Source organism: Penicillium canescens, assembly GCF_028828765.1.
Source record: "Penicillium canescens strain IBT 15451 chromosome Unknown utg000010l_segment0_segment0, whole genome shotgun sequence".
Lineage (NCBI taxonomy): Eukaryota > Fungi > Ascomycota > Eurotiomycetes > Eurotiales > Aspergillaceae > Penicillium > Penicillium canescens.
This window is the reverse complement of record NW_026703972.1, coordinates 2,743,029-2,762,633: the sequence shown is the minus strand read 5'-3', so window position 1 is coordinate 2,762,633 and position 19,605 is coordinate 2,743,029. Positions and strand designations below refer to the sequence as shown.

Below are 19,605 nucleotides of genomic sequence, written 5' to 3'. Positions count from 1 at the left end.
TGCTGCCTACTGAAACACTCTTCGGCATTGTGAAGTGCCTTGACAATCGAGAAATCAAACAGCTTTCACTCACCACTAGGCGAATGAGGGATGTCTGCTTACCCGTCCTATTTTGCAAAATCAGCATTGAATTTTCGAATAAGGGATTTGACTTGTTGGAAAGTATTCTGGAATCAAACTTGCATCGATATATCGTCTCCTTTGAATACGTCGCCCCAATGTTGCTAAATCCTGGTAAGGATCCCGGGACGAATCATCTATGGAAGCAAAGACTAATCTTGAGCTAGAGATACGAAATTATGATGTTTTCAAAATAGAGATCCTCACTCCTGACGATTATGTCGATGTATGCGAAGGTTACGATGACGTGTACGGTCGTGAGAACTGGGATGAACTGGAATACATTCCAGGCGATCACCCTTCATACACGCGTGTTTATAAGACGATAAGACGGACATGTGCTGAGCAACAAGAGATCATAGAAGCAGGAAGAGATTCAACTTTGATGAACCTTGCTTTTAATCTCCTCTTTAACTTGAAAGATTTGGTATTGGTATTTCGTGACACGAAGGGCCACGAGGATTGGGAGAGGTATTACCACAAGATGTTTGGTATGACACAACCGAGGTCTTATGAGCACCATATTCAGCTGTTATTGGCTGCCCTCAAGGGCCGCAAATTGACTTTAAAGGTCATTCAGCTCACCTGTCTCGAACCTCGCAATGATTATCCATGGCAGAGCTTCCATTGGGACTCTTTGACGACTGCTCTCACTGAGCTGGTTGGATACGCCCCATGCCTGCGGCTTGTCGAAAGTGGGATGGCTTTGGCACTACTACGCCGCGTAAGTCTGAATTTACGCGAGCTATCACTGTGCTCAATGCATATGGAGCTGGCCTTTCTGGAGAGCTTTCTACGATTTAACGCTACGTCCTTGCGCTCTCTCACTGTTCATGATGCCAGAGCCTTCGACCAGGGATATGCGACTCGTCTAACTCCGGCGCATGTTAAAGACAAGACCGGTTTGATCATTCAAAGAGAAAAGCAGGTGGGTAACCTCTCATGCTCGTGCTCCTTCCGGGAGGGATGGAAGTTGTTCTTTTCTGCCCCGAAGCCAGGAATGAATGGGTAAGGGAGAGCTTCATAGAAGGGCCTAAGGCCATTGTTACTACGTAGCCTGACTCGACCCAATCGCCTTACTATCATTCCGTAATATGTATCTTTGAACGCCGTCAGAATGCAAGTTACTGTTCGTAGCTATTCAAAGTAAACGATAGTCTGGAAATAGTATCATTGCTAAGCTAGAAATGCTTCCGAGATAAGGTCTACAATCAACCCTTGAAATGCATCCAAATATACGAACAAAAAGAATCACCCCCCAAGGCCACAAATCACTGGGCTCGTAATCGCTTTGACCGACGTGGCGTATATCCAACACTAGACGCTTTTGATTTGCCTGGCCGTCCTTTACCCTTCTGCTGCCCCCCAGGCTGCTCTTCTGGGCGCCGAATTTTTCGAGACGAGCGCGTCGCATGCTGTGATGAAGACTCCAGCTTAGGACCAGGTTCTATATTTGCCGCCTTTGCTGTTCCCCTCGTTACTCGCCGTGACACCAAGACCAGAATAGCAGGGAAAGAAAATATTAGTTACAGTAGAGGTAAAGAATGATCAGTAATATACATGGATTCTTGTCCAGAAAATACATCGCTCGGGCGTTGGGACCGGTCTCCGCTCAAAAGTGAAAACCAATGGCCGGTGGCCGTCGATACTCAACGCTCCAATCCCCATCATCAGTCATGCGTGAGGAGGCTCCAGTCTGCGCCTCACCATATCGAACCTTCATCCAGCCAACCTCGTCCAACATACAGCCGTACACTGGCTCGTGTCCATCGTCTGGCCCCCCTCCTGCAGCCAACTCTTCGGGGTCCCACTCTGGGGGCCACCTCCCATTGATCAGAATCACAAATCCAGTAGTATTATACGCTTCCAAGTCCTCGGTCGGTATATCCAGCACAGACTGTAACGCCTCCTCGTCAACCATGATACACAGCCGATATCGGGCCGAGTACGCCCACTCTGCACGTTTGTATGGCACCCCTTGCTCCGTCTCGCAAGCCACCCTCGCCCACTCCTTGAAAGCGTCCCGTATTTGATCAGGCGTGGCCCCGTCAAAGCGGCGCGCGTCTTCCATCACAACAGGCCGAAAGGAATCCAACATGTCGAGCCCATCGTCGCTTTCCAGTTCTGTGCGGACACTGCCCATGAACCGATCGAGGAATTTCGCCCAGTCCGCGTCGCTCTTGTAGGTGGTTCGGTACATGGTGATACCCCAGTAACGGAACCCGTCCGTCTCCAAATTTCTCTCAATGAAGTCAGCCATGTTGTCGCACATTCGACGCCATGGGGTTCTCTTGGAGTCTTCGATGACCATGGTTGCTGATGTGGACGAAAATGGCCGAGGTAGTGATTCCCCCTGACCCGGGGAAATCGTTGAGTCCTTGGCTTAGTGCCCGGATATGGTATTTTCTCTAACCGTGAGGCGAAGACGGCTTGTCCAGTGCAGCACGTAGACAAAGATGCAATGCTAGAGTGTGTTCTCGTATGGGTGCTGAACAGGTATGTTGAGCTTCTGAGGAAAACTGGGGAAGAGAATGAGAACGACTACGGAGGTTAATAGGGATCACGAGTGCAAGAATGACAAATGGTGGCTTTTGTCGGGCAGAATTCCCGCTTGGCCGACTTAGAGGTAGTGAGAATAGTTATGCTGGTACCAGTCTAGCCTTATTAAACCTAGCGTAATACGAAGTAACGTCGTCTATGCCCAATTAGGCTTTAGTCTATCCAGCGCTCACAAATAGACCTAACGTCGGCCAACTCGTCTTCCTACCCTTCCCTGCCTATAAGGCACTAAAACAAGCTGAATTCTTCCAAATAACATGTTTTCGCTAAACAAGCACCTGTCTCCTCTTTCTGACTAGTCAAGACACGCAAATTGAAGTTGATTGAGTCTCAAAATCGAAAAATAACGCGAAATGACATATACTCTCCAAGTCCTTCCACTCCGCCATCTCTGTCTTATGCTAATTACCCCCTGCTTGCCCTCCAGATCTCCGAAACAGGCCCTGACTCAGTCATTCTCTCCATATCCGACTCTCGCAGCTGGTATCTCCGCCGGGTACGTGGTGGAGAGATCCCTGGCGGCACACGAGCTCGCTTTCGCCGCTGCGGCAGCGGTGCCGGTGGTGCTGGTGGCGGAGTGGCCTCCACAGCTCTCTGCGGTGATAATGACCTGATAATTGCTCCTAGTGATGGGAGAGATGATGGGATAGATGCCTCTGACGGCGGAGGAGATGGCGCTGGAGCTCCTGCTGCCACAGGAGCTTCAGCTTCAAGCTTTATCGTCACCGGTTCCGGTCTTTTCCTCTTGATAATCAGGAAGACCTCATAACTATCCTTGATCTTGGTAAATTTCGTACAGAAGTCTGTGAGGAAGCTGTTCATGATCTTCCCGCATGCCTAGGAACCAAGGCTCCTTTTTATTTTTAACTGCAGTTGCAAATCGAAATGTATCTCCCTCCTCACGTGTGTAATCCTCAGGGTCGAGCTCTACTAGAAGCTCGTTTTCGATGAAATCGACGAAGCTACTAATAGTACCCGGCGTAAGGATTGGAGTAACTGTAGCTACTCATAACGAGACAAGTTAGTATATCTCTCTTAGCTGCGGGATCTCTCCATACTTAGCTTTTCAAGCCTATCTGGCTTTCCCGATGCTAAGCACCAATAGAGATAGCAGTGGACGATTAATGAGACTGTCGCTGGCGCTGTAGGGACTTGAAGTCGCCCTCGGCCGAGGCGGCCACCTCCGGAGCTTCTCCCACCAATAAATTGGCGCTGAATCGATCGCTGTTGGATCTGGCGCTGCCGGATCTCATTTGTCGTCCCCGATAAGGCCTGGAAGCGTGGTTCAGGGGTAATTAGGCTTCTCTCGTAAAGGGTCGCCCTAGCCGAAGAGGATAAATTCTGTATAGGAGTTCTCGTGCTATACGTAGGGGAAGTAATCTGGGCAGTGGAGACAGGAGGATAAGTAAAAACATCTTCCCCAGTATCGTGGGACTGAGTATCGCGGTAGTGCGCCATAAAAACACAAATAGGATGTTTTTCGAGGAAGAATATCAGGTACAAAAATAATGTGAACATAGGAGGGAGCCGAGTCAGCTTGGAACAGAACGAAATCCCCTAGTAAAATTAGTACTCAGTTAAGACTTTATGACGAACTGAGGCATGGATATCTTACCACAACGAATCCACGGATAGGCTTATTTAGCGTCGGCGCCTTCCCCTATTAGTTTCGTATGGTAATCCGGATAGAGCCGGAAGTATAGCGCCGTGATAACCTCGTGTTTTGGCGTTGAGACATATATACGTAAGAAAGTTTATATATCGAATTACCTCCGTCGATCCCCTTCTTCCTAGATACTAATTGGCTATCCTAAAATCCTAAGAGCGCTATGGCACTCGCTGATCGGCCTGTGTTTGGATATTGGGCCGAGATGCTGTATAGCGGCGCTGAAAATTAGCTTTCCTGTGCCTCTCCAGGCTCCCAATCCCACGCGCCGAGGGGTTTTGTAGTGAGGCGGAGCACTGGATACTCATCCAATTGGTCATGGAGAAGGGCACGGCGGCGGAGTTCGAGATATTCTGCACGGTAAGGATGACTAACTTCCACTGGCGCACGAGACGGGGGTCCTCAGGATTGAAGTCATTCCCAGGCCCATAAAGCTCGGCTCCAATCTCCTGAAGCTGCTGGTGGCACCAAGCCAGGACGTCAAGGGGTAAATATTCATCTTTATCCCAGTCCCGGACGTCCTCCTGTAGCTCGCGAAGCAGCATAGGATCAACTGCACGCTGGTAATCGGGCTTAGATGCATTAAAATAATTCATAAAGGGCTTCCCGGTAACAGCGTTCGGCCGTGACTTTTGCTTTCGGATATTATGAATATTCCAGGTCTTAGCGTACTCGCTAATAACCCGGCGGAGTGTAGGCATATAGACCGCAAGAAGGGCGACTTGCTCAGGGATAGAGCCGGAGAAGAGACCTATAGAGGATTAGCGGCAGCAGCGGATAGTGGGCAGGATAACTTACCTTGTTCCTGGAGCTCCCGGAAATACTGGTAATAGAGGAAAGTACATGACTTAGATAACTGCGCCCACCAAGCCTCTATTCTCTGGTTATCTGTACTTCGTCCTAGCCAGAAACAGTCTCCATGGGCAGCCTCTGGATCGAAAACCTGCCGCAGCGCCCATTGTGCATCCCCAATTAGGGATGTCTCCGAGCCGAGGTCAGACCGAATAATCTCCGGTTGGTAGCAGAGGTCGGCGATGGTGTCAAGAAACTGAGAGAGAACGCTCACTGCTGTACGAGAACTAATTCCCACGTATATCCAGAGAATATACCGAGAGTACCCATCAATAGCGGCATAAACCTCAACTCCGAACTGCGCTAGCTTCATATAACCATCCACATGCCACACGAAATTCGGCCCAGGGCACCAATACTCGCCGCGGGAGCGCTGGAGATCGTATGATCGGCGGAGGAGTGAGTCAGGGCGAAGGGAGCGGTAGACTTCGAATACTCGGTGCTGTGGGAAAAGAAAACCATGACGGCGAAGGTGGTGATAGAGAACGCGACGCCCATAACCTTCGGCATCGCCAATCCCAAGCTCCTCGGTCAAGATAACCTCGATTTCGAGCCGCTGCTGCTGCCTCTGAAGCGGGCAGTCTGTACGAAGCTGAATTCCAAGCTGTTTTCGTAACCTTTTAAGTGTAGGTTCAGAGACCTGGAATCCCTCCTTTTGTAGCACTTCGAGTGTCTCTTTAGGAGATAAACCGGCTTCGGTAACTAGCGTGAGAAGGCGAGCGTGCAAAGCTTCATTTTGGCTGGGTAGTTCGCGTCGCAGGCCCCAGGAAGAAAGGCGAGTTTTGAGCGTGCGAAGTGAGATATTGACGCCGTAGCTTTGTATGATGGTCTGGATATTGGCAATAGGTGTATTCTGAGAATATAAGAGAGTAATCTCCTCCCTATAAGACTCTAGGTTAATTGGAGGGCGTGGCATGGTAAAAATAGAGGTTATTCATACGAGCCCAAAATAGTAGGAATTATACTGTGTTAAAATCAATAGAAAGGATTGCCGGCTACCTGGTCATACGGTCTTATATACACACTACACTAGCGTAACTACTGAGTCGGAGATTTAGTAACGTAATCTACGGGCGAGTGAAACACCGCAAAATACCATATTGAATGCCATATTTTGATTCCTCTATATCTCAACCACTAGCGGTTTTTATTCTTGTTAAAATTTGAAACAACAGTTTTCCAAGCAAGAGCAATAATATATCTAGATTTTGAGCTAGTCAGACCATTATTTCGACACTTTACCATAAAATACAGCGTAGTTTTGATATTGAGACATCAATATATATATATCTCCTATTTCTTAAACTTTCTATGCTGCACCACTAGGTCACAAATGCTATTTAGGTTATACGAGCTTTATATGCTATCCGAAAGAGCTATATTTTTGGAGATATGAAGTTGTTATTTATCGCATTTAGTATGGAGTTTTGGGGTATTTCACACGCCCGTGTGTTTCACTCGCCCGTGGATTACGTTATTCCGACCTAGAACTACAGTGACTGGACATTAGTTTCTACACCCCGGCCAGCTCACCGTCTCTATTGATTTATACCGCCTACCTAAAGCGCGTAGTATAGAACCATGCTAAAAAATAGTAAGCGACGCAAACCTAGGATGGGAGCATTTCCTTGAGACGATTCCGCAGCGGATGGAAGCTATTATTGGGAGCCAGAGGCGGTATACACCGTATTAGATTCCATAGTATGAATTCATGGAGGTTTTTGACTGGCAGTATATTATATAATCAGGGGATGGGGCCAGACAGTGTAGAAACTTATGTCCAGTCACTGTAAGTCTGTTCCTCGCCATAGTGGCTAACCTAATTAAGGTAGGGCGAACAGGATATAAAATACGGGCGGAAAAGGAGGCGGTATACAGATTGCCCAATTATATTGGATTCTGGGTTATTGCACTCGTGATCCCTATTAACCTCCGTAAAGGGAGTACTGGTCACCGTCTCACAGAGGCAACGCGGTCTCTCTTGCCATGTCCCCCACATCATAGAAACTTTTATTGCTCTTTTTTTGATCCTGCAAAGCAATTTTGATCCCTGTTGGTCACGTCTTGACTACGGCCTCCAACTCAATTGAGATGATCCAATTCAAGAATTGTGCAACTCTGATCACGCAATATACTGTACACTCAAGATCAGAAATACGAAGTGTAGACCCATGCGATGTGTCTAGAAAATCTGATCATGGGTTCAATTCAAGATGCTTATGTGATAGGCTCAGTTCAGTTTCTTGCGTCGCCAAAGAAATTGCTTGAGATGACTATTGCTAGTCACTCGAACCTATTCTACACTAGAATGCCTACATCATAGAGCGACCACGAGAGTGAGAGTTTCGTTCTCTCGAGGTCAACATGTCATTGGTAGCTTTGGCTCTGGAATATCTGATCCGCTCCTTCTACATGTAGGAGCCGTCGCAATTCTGTGAATAATATCCCGCCAGTAAATTGAACCAGTCTTTCGTAGAAGTCCACTACAGCGATGAAGAAACGGTCGTTACTTTCCGTGAGGCATATTCCCCACTACATGCAATAAATCATGCTCCGCTGCTGATATAGCATGATTGATTTCTGATCGGGGCCCAACGAGCCATCTGAATCAGAACTGGCAAGACACTCTCCCCAATCAGCGCTCGGGACCTGGTGATTTGTACAGGGGTGTTCTCATCCACGTGTGACCCTAGCAGGCATCCGCTCAAATCCTCCCCAAGCAAATATAACATGAGCGCTTACTGGGGTAGATAATTCAGTTAGGCTGTACGGGATATTCAGAGGTCCTACAACCCGAGGGCTCTCGTGGTGCTGTTACAGATATCAAACCCACCTTCATGGTGAATTGCTCAACAGTGATATGCCAGATATCGTCTTGGGCGCTGAGAAATACATCATAGATGGTCAAAGCACAGTGAGCTCAGAGACGTAGAGGAATCGGTGATTTGCTGGCAAGACGTGCTTGCGCCTCCAATTGCGATATGTTAGACGATGGTCTCAATGGATGAAGGATACTGGATAACTTGACTGACATCCAGCTGCTGTGACATTCAAGGTGTATGGGCTTTGCACGTAGTGCTCGGGCTTGGATAGAAAAACACAGGCATAGGAATGAAATCGCCAAGCTTCTGTCTAACAGGGAAAAGCAAACAATCCTGATAGCATGCAGCTCCGTGTATGTCCGAGTGGTTCCCGCTCGCTCGAATATGTCGATAAGCTGAGCAACAAGGAGAGGAAGAGGAATCAGGGGGACTCTATCAGGCGTGGTTCTTGGGTCATGGGTCCTCTCAATCGTTTGGCCATCCTCGGTCTTGTCCATCGATTTGAAGCTGACTGGCTATTGTTAGTTGATTCGGGTAGAAATGACGGGACATTTGCCTCACCTTCTCCATGCAAGCAGTCCCGACTAACAACCTCGCCAGTACGAAAATATGGCTCTAGCTAGACAAAGCATTGGCTTCTCCCGGTTTCTTAGGGGTTTCAGGCTCGAAAGACGCTAGATGCCATCTGACGACAAGGATGGTCACCCACAGGACGCCAGGGATCCAAGCCGCAAGTAGGCCATTCCATGAGAGGGTCTAAATGCCGGGAGACAGACACTGCTATGCGCTCCATTGGGTCTGCATCAGGTAGGCATACCAACGCATGATCTGATGAACCAAATCGACTGGGAGAAGGTCGAGGTAGCGACTCGTCGATACCACCAGTAGTCATGTGGAAGAAACAAAGCATAGATGGAATTGGTGTAGGGGAGGCCGAGCAGATAAGAGATTTGCTCGCTTTGCATTCGGGTGATGGGAATCTGACGGCGTCTTCCTGAGGTGAGACCCGAGTCAGCAAGTGTTGATTCAGTTGGACAAGGTGCTGTACTTTACGCCGTTCATGAAAAATCCGAGTGTATGCTTGAGACAGATAATCAACAAGATTCGTGATCATACCTGCTTACCAACAAGATCACTGCCAAATCGGTTCTGCGACACAGTCACCAATATGCCATGTTGTATCCAGGTTCGTCACACTCTCCGGCTGTCGCTTCGAGAAGTCGCGCTGGATGAACCGACAAGTTCACAACACGGCAAAGGCGCATGACGAACTCACGTGTGACAAAAATTTGTACAGTTGTATTAGGAGACAGCTTCGTGCAAACAGCGAGAGGTTGAGGCACTCCACTGTTCATGGTGTGAAGGCGGTGAGGAAGGGGAAGACGCGATGGCGCGTCGGGCCCTGGGTCTTATCTGACTCGGCGGGAATAGGTTACTCGCCACAAGAATTGTCGCGGTTGGCGATGGGCTGGCTGCTCCTGCAATGGCATAGAGATGTCAGTGGTGTTTGTGTTTCCGGCACAGAGTTGGCACAAATCATCGGACCCGGCGCAGCAGGAGGCGTGATATTGCACTCACCTCGTCGTGCACAACGAACGTCTGGGGCTTATGCATCCTGCTGTTTGCCCGCGGCCTTAGTTTGAAGTATTTCACATAGGACATGTTGCATGGTTTGAAGTGATAGGGCCAGAAATGGCGTGTAAGCCATGACCCTGCGCGGAGCACTGACGGAGAGCTGGTTCGGACTCGGTCTGGTGCGCTGTCAACGGTTTCCTGTCCATCGTCAGCTTGTCGATCGGCGAAGCAATGCTTGACTCACATGTTCTGAAAGACGACACGGGAAAGGGCACCGTGGCTGGTGTATATTGGATGGAATGCATGGATCTTTGTTTCGCACCGTCTTTGAATTCAGTCTAGTCTCGGATAGGGTCGCGCGGAGACAGACTTACCTCGACCGCTCTTCTGCATCGGTATATTCAGGAGCGGACAGTGGTCGGCTGCTATGGTGGACAGATGTTCGCATAGGTACTTTGACTAGCTAACCCAAATCTGCTTCTTTGATCGGCTGGCATGAGTGACATAGTGGACCTGGTGGTCGTCGCGTCTCACAAGCACTTTCTAGCTTGTCGGTCCACGATGTAACTGTAGATGTCAATACAGTGAAATTCCAGTAGGTCAAAGGGAAGAACTTATCAGGAATCGAAGACCTGCTCGACTCTGCATAGCCAAGTGATGGTAATGGAGAACAAATTGCTGGGGGAAGAGGACGTATTTATAGGTTCTCGGCTCCTGTAGCACACGGGCTCTACTAGAGAGCAAACGTTGAACACGATGTCTATCCTAAGTGAGGCCTGTTGTAACATATACCGCAACTATTTGCAGCGAATTTCTCGGTGTGATTTTAAATGCTCACCGAGAAAACACTAGAGTCAAGTAGAGAATGAGTCAAAGTGAGTCGGTTAAGAAACGTTGGCTCACTGTTGAATCTACGGTCTTAATACTGAGGCAATGGAAGCTGTGCATTCTTTGATTTTACCGAGAGCGCTCACATTATCATCTTCTTTAAGATGAAAATTTTCTGGCCTCGCTCGAGTGTTGATTGTCTGAGCTGTGTGTGGTTCTGTCCGTCTAGGCTACAGGAAGCGTCAGGCTGCGGTCGCGCGGGCGCGGGTACTCAACCCGTCAACCCGTTGACGCTTGGTCGTCCTTGTTGACGAGAGTCAACTTTTGAACTCATGATCATGGTTGAGATGGATACCTTGTTTTTTCGATTTTCTTTTTCAGTCCTTAGATTTTACTCTATTTACTTTTGGGATTTCTGAGCTCTCAAACGAATGTGGCAAATGCGTTGTGATTGAATATATATGTTGAAATTCAGGATGTCTAACGGCAGAAGATGAATAAAGTATGCAAACAGTCTATTCCAGAGAGGTGTTTAAGTCTGGTCTCTTTCTCTTTGAGAAAGAGACCCTATCTGAACTATACTCTCGTTGGTAGGTCCAATGCTGATCATGATATCCATGCCTGGTGCACCATGAATCTCAACAATATATTTCCTGGACCGTTCATCACCAGTAAGCCACTAATATGAGGCACTTTCACCAACCATTGACACTGTTGAGATGGATGCAAGGTCCATCGTATGATGCATCAATTCAGATGCCTCACATCTCTTTAGGTCAGCATTGACACCTCCCAGTTCAGTACTCGTGCGACCGTATATATAGCAGATCTTTCATACTATGGAAGATCAGACTTAAACACCTCTCTGGAATAGACTGTTTGCATGCTTTATTCATCTCCTACCATTAGACATCCCAAGTTTCAACAAACACTGTTGAAAGATCTGACTATGGAGGTTCTCTTGGGAAGAAGTTTTTGTCATTGAAAATGAGGTGTTTTAATTCTGACTTCCTGAAGAGGTACTTCTACAGCTATTTGTAGTAGTAAAAATACAATAAGCGAGAGTGCGACGGACCTGCAAGAGTTCCACGGTAGAAAACATCTAATAAGCCCTATATGGTCGTTGCGCATGAATTCAGAGATGTTGAGGCCTCAGGCTCGCTGAGCCAATATCTCAATAGTCTGGTTCATGTCTCCTGGTCTGATTGGTGTCAAAACCATTCCGGAAGCCAGAGGTCCGCACCATCCGTAGTTATCGCAACGACATTGTTCATAACTAGGACAGCTGGATGTGGTGAGTACTCCGGTAAGCAAAAGCATTGTTTCCCGGAAGATGAACCACTCACTCAATTGCTTCCATACCAAACACCACATGCCATAGGCTTTCAAAAACCCAACCAACGGCATAACTATCTATTAGCCGCGCACTTGCCCCATCCACCCAACCCATCATGTGAACATAATCGCTCTTTGGTCGTCGCCGAATTTGGTTTCGACTTACCGCAAACTGAGCACAACAGGGTGCCCCAATCAGATCCGGAACTACCACGTTCATTCCAAAGAGCTCCCGATATATTCGTGCGAAGTGTGCCCGGGCATCGCCGGCTTTAATGTCGGATTTCGTAGGGTTGTTTGGCGACACGTGACTTGGACAGCCCGGAGAATGCATACAGCGCAGGTTCAGGTATCCCTTTGCTTCCACGGCTTCGGGGCGCAGGTTTTGCAGTATTGTACTTGTCTTGGGCCCGAACAAGTCATTGTGTCGTTGCTTCTCGTCCGCGTGAATGAAGATGGAGTATGGGGGTAGGTTGTCATAGTAGTCGATAACGTAGGAGAGGTACGCGGAGACTTCGCGACCGCGACGAGAATGTGCAAGATGTAGATCCAGTTCGGGCCGTTTGTCAGTGGAGTAAATAAAAGCAGTGGTGTCATTACTGAGAACGGCTTCCTTGTTAGCACGTCTGAGGAACAAGCCATAGCTGTCACGTACTGTTGCTTGAGGTATGTCCAAAGCCACCGCACGTCATCTGAGCGTATTTTTGGTATAACGACGCCTACATTCGTGGAATGAGCGTTATAGTTCTTGGTCCTCTGAATCAGCTCAAATTGCGCTTTTTTACGCCCTACCCTGTCGGCTAATGATACCATCCTGATTAGCGTCCCATAACAATGGAATAAAAAACATCTTTCAATCCAAAATGGCCATCGCGGGGGACAAACCAGTAGGATAATTGAGAAATCCCGTTATCAAAAGAAATGCGATCACAATGATTAAACATCCCGATGTAAAAGGCAGGTGCCTGATGCGTGAGGCTAAGGATCTTCCGATGTGCCTCCGATGACTATGGCTGTGAGATCTGTGTCTGCTTCGATCGAGGATTCCACTCTTCATGATGGAGTTTTCCTGCGCGACAGGCATGATGAAGAGGAAGAGAAAGATTTCTTTTCTGACTTGCGCTTAGCATCCCTCATTAATTAGCTTGGAGGCAGATGCAGGCTATCTGCACAGGCTAGCTCAAGTCATCCGGTCCAATGGGAAGGCAAGAAAACCCCTAAACCTCGCCCCAGAGAACGTCCGGCTTCCTTCGAACGGCAGAATACGAGCTGACAACGCACGATCTCGTCCTCGCCGAAGCATCAGACAGACAATCGTCGCTAAAGGCCTTAGGTTCCAGAAACGAAAATTAGGCGACCGACAACCAGGGTCAGGCAGCTCTCAAACGGTTGAGCCATTTTCCAAATAGCTGCGTCACGGGACGACCCCCCACCCTCGCGGGTAGGGGGACCACTGTCCCTCAGCCATAATGCAAATTCTCAATTTCTTCAACTTCAAGCTCATTTCCTAGCCGTATAAGGTCCAGGATCCATGAAATAAAGCCCATCAATAGCCTCATTATTAATAATGTATTTTCAGGTGTTTCCTCCAATTCCTTAGCCGCTAAATCGGCGGCCATTTCCACTGCGTCTTTCCGCCAAGCGCGAAGCTTCGACTACTCTTCTTTCTCACACCTATGCTGTACTAGTCTATTACCTGAAAATTTGATGAAAGGGAGATTTTCGTGGCTCCCTTTACTGTACCCATCGCTTGCTTTTTGGCCTTTTTCCAGGCGTTTTGTGGCTAAGAGTCGACTATCCTTGTTTGTAGATTTGGTGACATACGTATATCTCCGCCACGATAGCCAGGATGTGATCCCAAAGTCCGTACTACAACCCCTGAAATGCTTTAAGGCACCCATAGATATAGAACGAGCGACCCCCGGCCTTTGTGGCTCGCTGTCCACGTTGGACATATATCGAATGCCATAAAGCCAGCCATGTGATAGATCTGTGTAATCGTGTCCAGGCGGGTTTTATGTCTGGTGATGCGGAGATGTCCTTCTGTTGTAATTCAGAGGAATTAATTGATTGTTCATTGAGAAGGAAACATGAGGCTATATATATGACAAGAGGATCAAGTTGATTTAAAATCAACCTGGTTCTTTGTATAGACAAATCGGAATTAATTCCGGTGGTGCGGCTTTGTTGCTGATCTGCACCAACCTCATATCACAACTTCTATTCTTCTACGCTAGCGCTGGCAGAAATTGGACGCAGAAATCATATGAGTCTAGTGTCAAGCTAATAATTATCCCACGAAGGAAAGCACGGCTCTCTCATAGGGGCCAAATTCAGGGTAGAGCAGCCGCCGCCTTCCCCTTCCCAGGAACCACCCGGGCCTCAAAATACCCGGTGTGAATGATTTTTTTCAAGATTGAATTCCTTCTAAGTCCAAATTTGCAGCTCTGCAGTTACTGTAGAGGTAGTATACCCTTTCACTACCTTCCTTCGTTTCAGGGCAAGGTTGATTGATTCGAGAAAAGAATGACTGCCAAGGGAAGGTTGGAAAAACCTCCAGATGGCTAAGGTACATGGTGCTACACCAACCCTATCCTAACGGTAAGTTACCGCTCCATGTTTTGACAACATCATATACGAGCTTTCATCTCCGACTGGATGAAGCCTAGGTATGGTATAATCCCCAAGTAACAGTAGCACCGCCCACCAACCCGGTGAGTGATTGGCAACCCATCACGCCCTTGGCCCCAACTAACCCTTCCCATGCAAATAAGCTGATGGACGAATTGATCAGGTCGATGATGTCGGAGTTGCCGACGTAAAATCCGTTGATGGATTTGTCACCAGTGACCCCAAAGGCACAGGTGCCATATTGGACAAGCTGGTGCTGTCCACCAAAGTCCTCGACTTCCCAGGTACCACCATTGGCAATGTTCCTGGTTATCTGCTGGCAGTCGCTTATAAGCGGAGAGCCGCCTGAGGACTGGTTTATGAAGGTAGAGTCGCCACAGTCATTGACCATGTTGTTTGCTTCCAGCACCGAAAAGACGACGTTAGGGTTCGGAGATTGGCCGGTTATAGCCTTCTCAGCATCAGGGGTCAAGTAGACGGTGGCATTCGGATCAACGGGAGCACCTTGCGTAAGGGCGAGGCCAGCGGCAAAGATAGCGGCGATTGAAACGCGCATTGTGAAGGAGACTTTCGAGGTACAGTGAAATTGATATGAGGAAGACGATGCTCGATGGATAGGTTGGAGACGAGATGGGGGGATCCATAGTACTATTTATAACATTCATCCAAGGCAATTCAGTGATATTCTGAACTGCACAGGATAAGATGTACGGGGCTTAGCAGGCTGGGCTTGAGATGCAACCTCGGCCACTGACCCGATCATACTAATATCATCGAGCTAGTGAACCGGAATGAGCCTGTCCATGTAGCTAGACTATTCCCATATCACACCGAATGCTACTTGACAAGGGCGTCAGTAATCGGGGTGTCGGTCGTATTGGTATTTACTAGCTCTAGCTCGTTTTTTAGGAGAAAGACCGCGTTCCACGGGCGTAGAGTCTTCTTTATAAGTCGTTAGTGGACGTGTGCTGAGTGCTGAGTGCTGTACAGTCCTTAATGTGCTGGGTACAGTACCTGAATTTACAGACGCCTGTGCAATCGTAGCAGGCGACAATTTTGCAAGCTCCTAGCTATTAGTTCGTAGAGTAATAAAGGGTCCGATTGTAGACTTTTCCTATGAGCGGTGGGAGTAGTCCATGTTAGTCACTCTGCCTGTGCTGTAACTTATGCATACGTACAGTAATATTGACTAGGGTCAAAGAATCTGCACTTGCGCAGCTAAGAGCAAGCCAATGTTCATAGAAAGTCCCAAAGGTCCGATGTGTCGGGGGCTGTGCGTTGCAGTGGACATTGAAGCTGCTATTTGTTTTGGAAACTGATACGTGCCCCAGACACCAGTACGTTAGATTAGATGAGCTTCTATGCTTAACATCTTGACATAATAGTGCGTAGACATTCTCTTAATTGTGATTTTGCATGACTATAGGTAAATGGCAAGATGTTCTCGTCTGTCAAAAAATGTTTGGAAGTGAGAATCCATTCAACATTGAGGGAAGAGCAGCCTTGCATCTCGCTAGGGCCTTCTTTGCCAACTGGTTTAGTGCCTGGCCACCCACGAGATTGGCGCATGGTGGGAAGCTTGTACCTAGTCGCTTAGGACCAAGTAGACTGAGTTATTTGGTGGCTTGACTGCTAAATGAACTTCCGTACAAGCCGTAAAGTCTCACCGTCTAGCTTCCAATGCCTCTTACGTCCTAATCCTAATATAGGTAAGGTAGGTTCAGTGTCGGAAGGTCTGATGGAGTACTATACACCGCCGAGGTCTCCTAACCTTACGGACCTTCATTATTAACCGATTCTCCCACAGTTCAGATAACTATGCCCTGCCATTGTTACAACTCAGACGAAAAGACAGAGTCAGTTCGGTACTAGGGACGAAAGTATCAAAGCCGAAGAAAGGAAAGAAAAGAATCGGAATCGTGGGGGATTCTGTCTATCCCAGGCCACGATTTCTCCCTAAAGCCGTTTAAGAGGGCAAGTGACCCCTATAATATTCTAATGCTCCACCATAAGGCGAGTAACGCCTTTAGCCAATACCGAGGAATTTGACTATCCTGGGGGGATCACCTAGCATAGGCTTCTCCAGAACCCAACCGGACCCGGATTCAAACCAACCCAACCGCTGTACCATGACGCCTGGAGAGTTATAGGCTGAAATGAGACATTTGGTCCATGCAACCAGACTTGATTGCTTTAGAGGCGCCGTCAGCTGTCAACTGCTTCCTGGGCCACGACATCTTGTCTGACAGACGCTCCAAATGCTTCTACCAAGGAACCTTTTGAGACCTGGCCTTGCGTTCCTCAACTTGCCCATATACCGTCTGCTATTGGCCTTTGCCCTTCTCTTCGGGCTCGCAATAGATTGGGCCCGCACCCGATGTTGGCGTGATCCAACATCGGCTTTTTTCGCAGAAGACAAGGCTTACGAGCCCGCCTACTTAGTCCTGCGTGGAGAGCAAGCCAACGTCTTCCTAGAACATCCAACAATAATACCCTTCCCCTCCATTTTCAGACCAAAGTATCTGCTCATCCCACGATATGTGTGGGGATTACTTCGGTGGCACGGAAGGGTACAAATTATCTCCAAGGCGCGGTAGGGTCAGTGCTAGAGGGCCATACGGCGGCAGAGAGAGGATATTATACCTGATCGTCCTGATCGCACACTCGAATCCAGCAGAGCATCCGGCGTACGTGGAGCCGTGGCTTCATGCCCTCGCCGACAAGGGTCTTATCTACGACCCCCATCTGTGGATGTAGAGCACATCCGCAATTTGCAAATCCCGGAGGCGAAGGCCATTGCCCGCGAAAAGGGCCTGTTAGACTATACCTACCTCCTCGGAGTGTGCGAATCCGTTACAGTAATACGTCATACACTGTGATGCTTGAGGATGATGTTATTGCTCTTGATGGCTGGTATCATCGGACTAAAAACGCTCTGTCTGTTGCTGAACAACAGACCATCGAAGAAAGTGTAGACAAGTGTAAGCATGGCACCATTTCCTACTCATGACGATGGAAATTGCACTGTGGAGAAATGATGGACTAATGAATCAATCTTTTAGTAGGGTTATACCTTTGACTCTTCTACACTGAATAATTCCTTGGATGGAACTCGGAAGAATGGCCCACCTACCTCTTGTCTTCTCTCCTTTCCGCACTGGGAGTGGTGGCCATAGCAACGGCTATCTGCCACTGTCGCCCGGCTACGGCTGCATACCTTCCAAACAAAATAATTCCCCTCCTCGCATTCGTCATTACTCCTCTCCTGATCATCCTCTTCTTTGCTGCTGGGCGGATCACAATGCTCCCGATGCCTGCCGGAGTGCACGCGATGCCCAAGTTCGGCTGCTGCTCTCAGGGGTTCGTCTTTTCACAGGCCCGCATCGGAGATTTGGTATCCTGGTACGAGTCTAAGAGAATTGGGTACGTCGACATGCTTACGGAAAGCTACTCTGATGAGAACAAAGAGATACGTTGGGCATTGACTCCTAGTGTACTGCAGCATGTTGGGAGCAAGAGTTCGAAGAAGAATTTGCCGGGGGAACACAAACACCGACTGACGGGTTACGAAACAAACTGGAATTTCATGTTTGAAGAGAATGATATTGAGCAGTTACGCTGGGAACATAAACAGCAGACTGAAGCAGAGGTATAAATATGCGTACTATAGATGGATGCAAGTGTGCCTAGTTGGAAATACTTTATCTAAACAGGAACAACAGCTTGTCAAGAAGGAAGCTAGAACAGATATCATAGCCACAATATAAGTTGACCTCAGCCGGATTCGGAACCAAAGACGCTATCGGAGGCGATGATGGCAATGACCACAATCTGAAGGTTAAGTCAGCACTTGTAGCGAATCTTGGCGATTCTTATATAAAAACCTACCAAAGCTATATCGACCCCAGGAGCGACGACGATATCCAGGGCAGGCCGATAACCCCTCCGTGCACCAGCGGTCAACGCCAATCTGTCGTTGTGGCGTACGCTTTCGCACACTTCAGCAACCCTTCGATCACCATCAACCACGTCGAAGCTCTGCAGAACGCGCCCATGCCGCTCTATCGCTAGGGTGAGCTCCTTCCCAGCTAACGACTTTGTGTCACAGGCAGCCGCATTTCTCAGGGTGATGTTAAAGTTTCCAAAGGCGGGTGCAAATCGTGGAGTGCAAGTGGCCAACGTCACTCCGCGGTCATCTCCCGGCAGAGTGATGTACCATGTGATTTTGAGGGAGATCTTTCGGTGGAGCTCAAAGAGAGGCAACCCAGTGGCATCGCGGACCTCCCGACAGGAGCCATTATTGTATTTCCATCCACTAGCGGTGAAGACCGTCTGCCCGTCTTGGTCTTTTACGTTGTATGCAACCGCAGATTGGGCGTCGCCTTGGGGACGGAGGACGAGGGTTGTTTTCGAGTTAGTGATGTAGTCTTGGCGCAAGGCGACCAGGCGATCTGGAGATTTCAGAGGCTTGCGTGGTTTGGAGAAGATCTGGTGCTGCATTCGTGCTTGAGAGTAAGCGCCGGACATCTTGTGCTGTAGTGAGGCCCTTGAGACTGATGGAAACTGGGGCGAATTGTTGTTGGAAAAGAGGACACACACATGCGTACTTCCAGCTAAGTGTGCACTTATTCGGGCTTGTTTTTATAGTAAATTCTAGGTACAACTTGTGTACGCCGTATAGCATGGCTGAAATGGGGGAAGTCTTGTGATGACTTTTTAGCCTCGCAGCAAATCCGGACGCCCGACCGATCCTTGAGCGCACGTTCCTTAGCCGGGAAGCTTAGCAAAAGGGACCGGTAAAATGACCCCGGTGAGAAGTTGAAGGTTACGAATCCTAGCGGGCTCCACCGGGGCAAACTGATGAGCGATCCATTCCTCAAAGCCACCGAGTTAGTAGAGTAAAGCTATAGCCGTGTCACGGGACGACCCCCCACCCTTCGGGTAGGGGGTGTCCCTCAGCCAAATTGCAATTCTCAGCCATATTGCAAATTTTCAATTTCTTCAACTTCTAGCTCATTTTTTAGACGTATAAGGTCCAGGATCCATGAAATAAAGCCCATCAATAGCCTCATTAGCCAATAATGTATCATTATCCTCACTTTCAAGCGTTTCCTCCAATTCCTTCGCCGCTAAATCAGCTGCCATTTTCTCTGCGTCTTTCCGCCAAGCTCGAAGCTTCGACTCATCTTCTTTCTCAGACCTACGCTGTACTAGCCT

General features: G+C 48.3%; 5 protein-coding genes across 5 annotated transcripts; 1 reads left to right on the top strand and 4 right to left on the bottom strand.

Annotated features, from left to right (window-relative positions):
• Positions 1-1,732: 1,732 nt before the first annotated feature.
• N7446_012488 (uncharacterized protein) lies at positions 1,733-2,431 on the bottom strand (the record flags this gene model as incomplete). Its single annotated transcript, XM_058521230.1, has 1 exon — positions 1,733-2,431. The coding sequence occupies one exon, from the start codon at positions 2,429-2,431 to the stop codon at positions 1,733-1,735; it is 699 nt and encodes a 232-aa protein (XP_058366596.1).
• Positions 2,432-11,764: 9,333 nt separating this feature from the next.
• N7446_012487 (DUF3431 domain-containing protein) lies at positions 11,765-12,826 on the bottom strand (the record flags this gene model as incomplete). The annotated part of the gene is made up of 3 exons (XM_058521229.1): positions 12,643-12,826; positions 12,413-12,557; positions 11,765-12,366 (listed from the first exon to the last, which is right to left on the bottom strand). The coding sequence occupies exons 2-3, from the start codon at positions 12,447-12,449 to the stop codon at positions 11,765-11,767; spliced, it is 639 nt and encodes a 212-aa protein (XP_058366595.1). The 5' UTR covers positions 12,450-12,557; positions 12,643-12,826.
• Positions 12,827-14,422: 1,596 nt separating this feature from the next.
• Positions 14,423-14,944, bottom strand: N7446_012486 (necrosis-inducing factor-domain-containing protein; the record flags this gene model as incomplete). The annotated part of the gene is made up of 1 exon (XM_058521228.1): positions 14,423-14,944. One exon carries the CDS (start codon positions 14,942-14,944, stop codon positions 14,423-14,425), a length of 522 nt encoding a protein of 173 aa, XP_058366594.1.
• A 2,745-nt stretch (positions 14,945-17,689) lies between these two features.
• N7446_012485 (uncharacterized protein) lies at positions 17,690-18,043 on the top strand (the record flags this gene model as incomplete). Its single annotated transcript, XM_058521227.1, has 1 exon — positions 17,690-18,043. One exon carries the CDS (start codon positions 17,690-17,692, stop codon positions 18,041-18,043), a length of 354 nt encoding a protein of 117 aa, XP_058366593.1.
• A 119-nt stretch (positions 18,044-18,162) lies between these two features.
• On the bottom strand, positions 18,163-18,915 carry N7446_012484 (uncharacterized protein; the record flags this gene model as incomplete). The annotated part of the gene is made up of 2 exons (XM_058521226.1): positions 18,163-18,219; positions 18,277-18,915. 2 exons carry the CDS (start codon positions 18,913-18,915, stop codon positions 18,163-18,165), a joined length of 696 nt encoding a protein of 231 aa, XP_058366592.1.
• Positions 18,916-19,605: the final 690 nt, after the last annotated feature.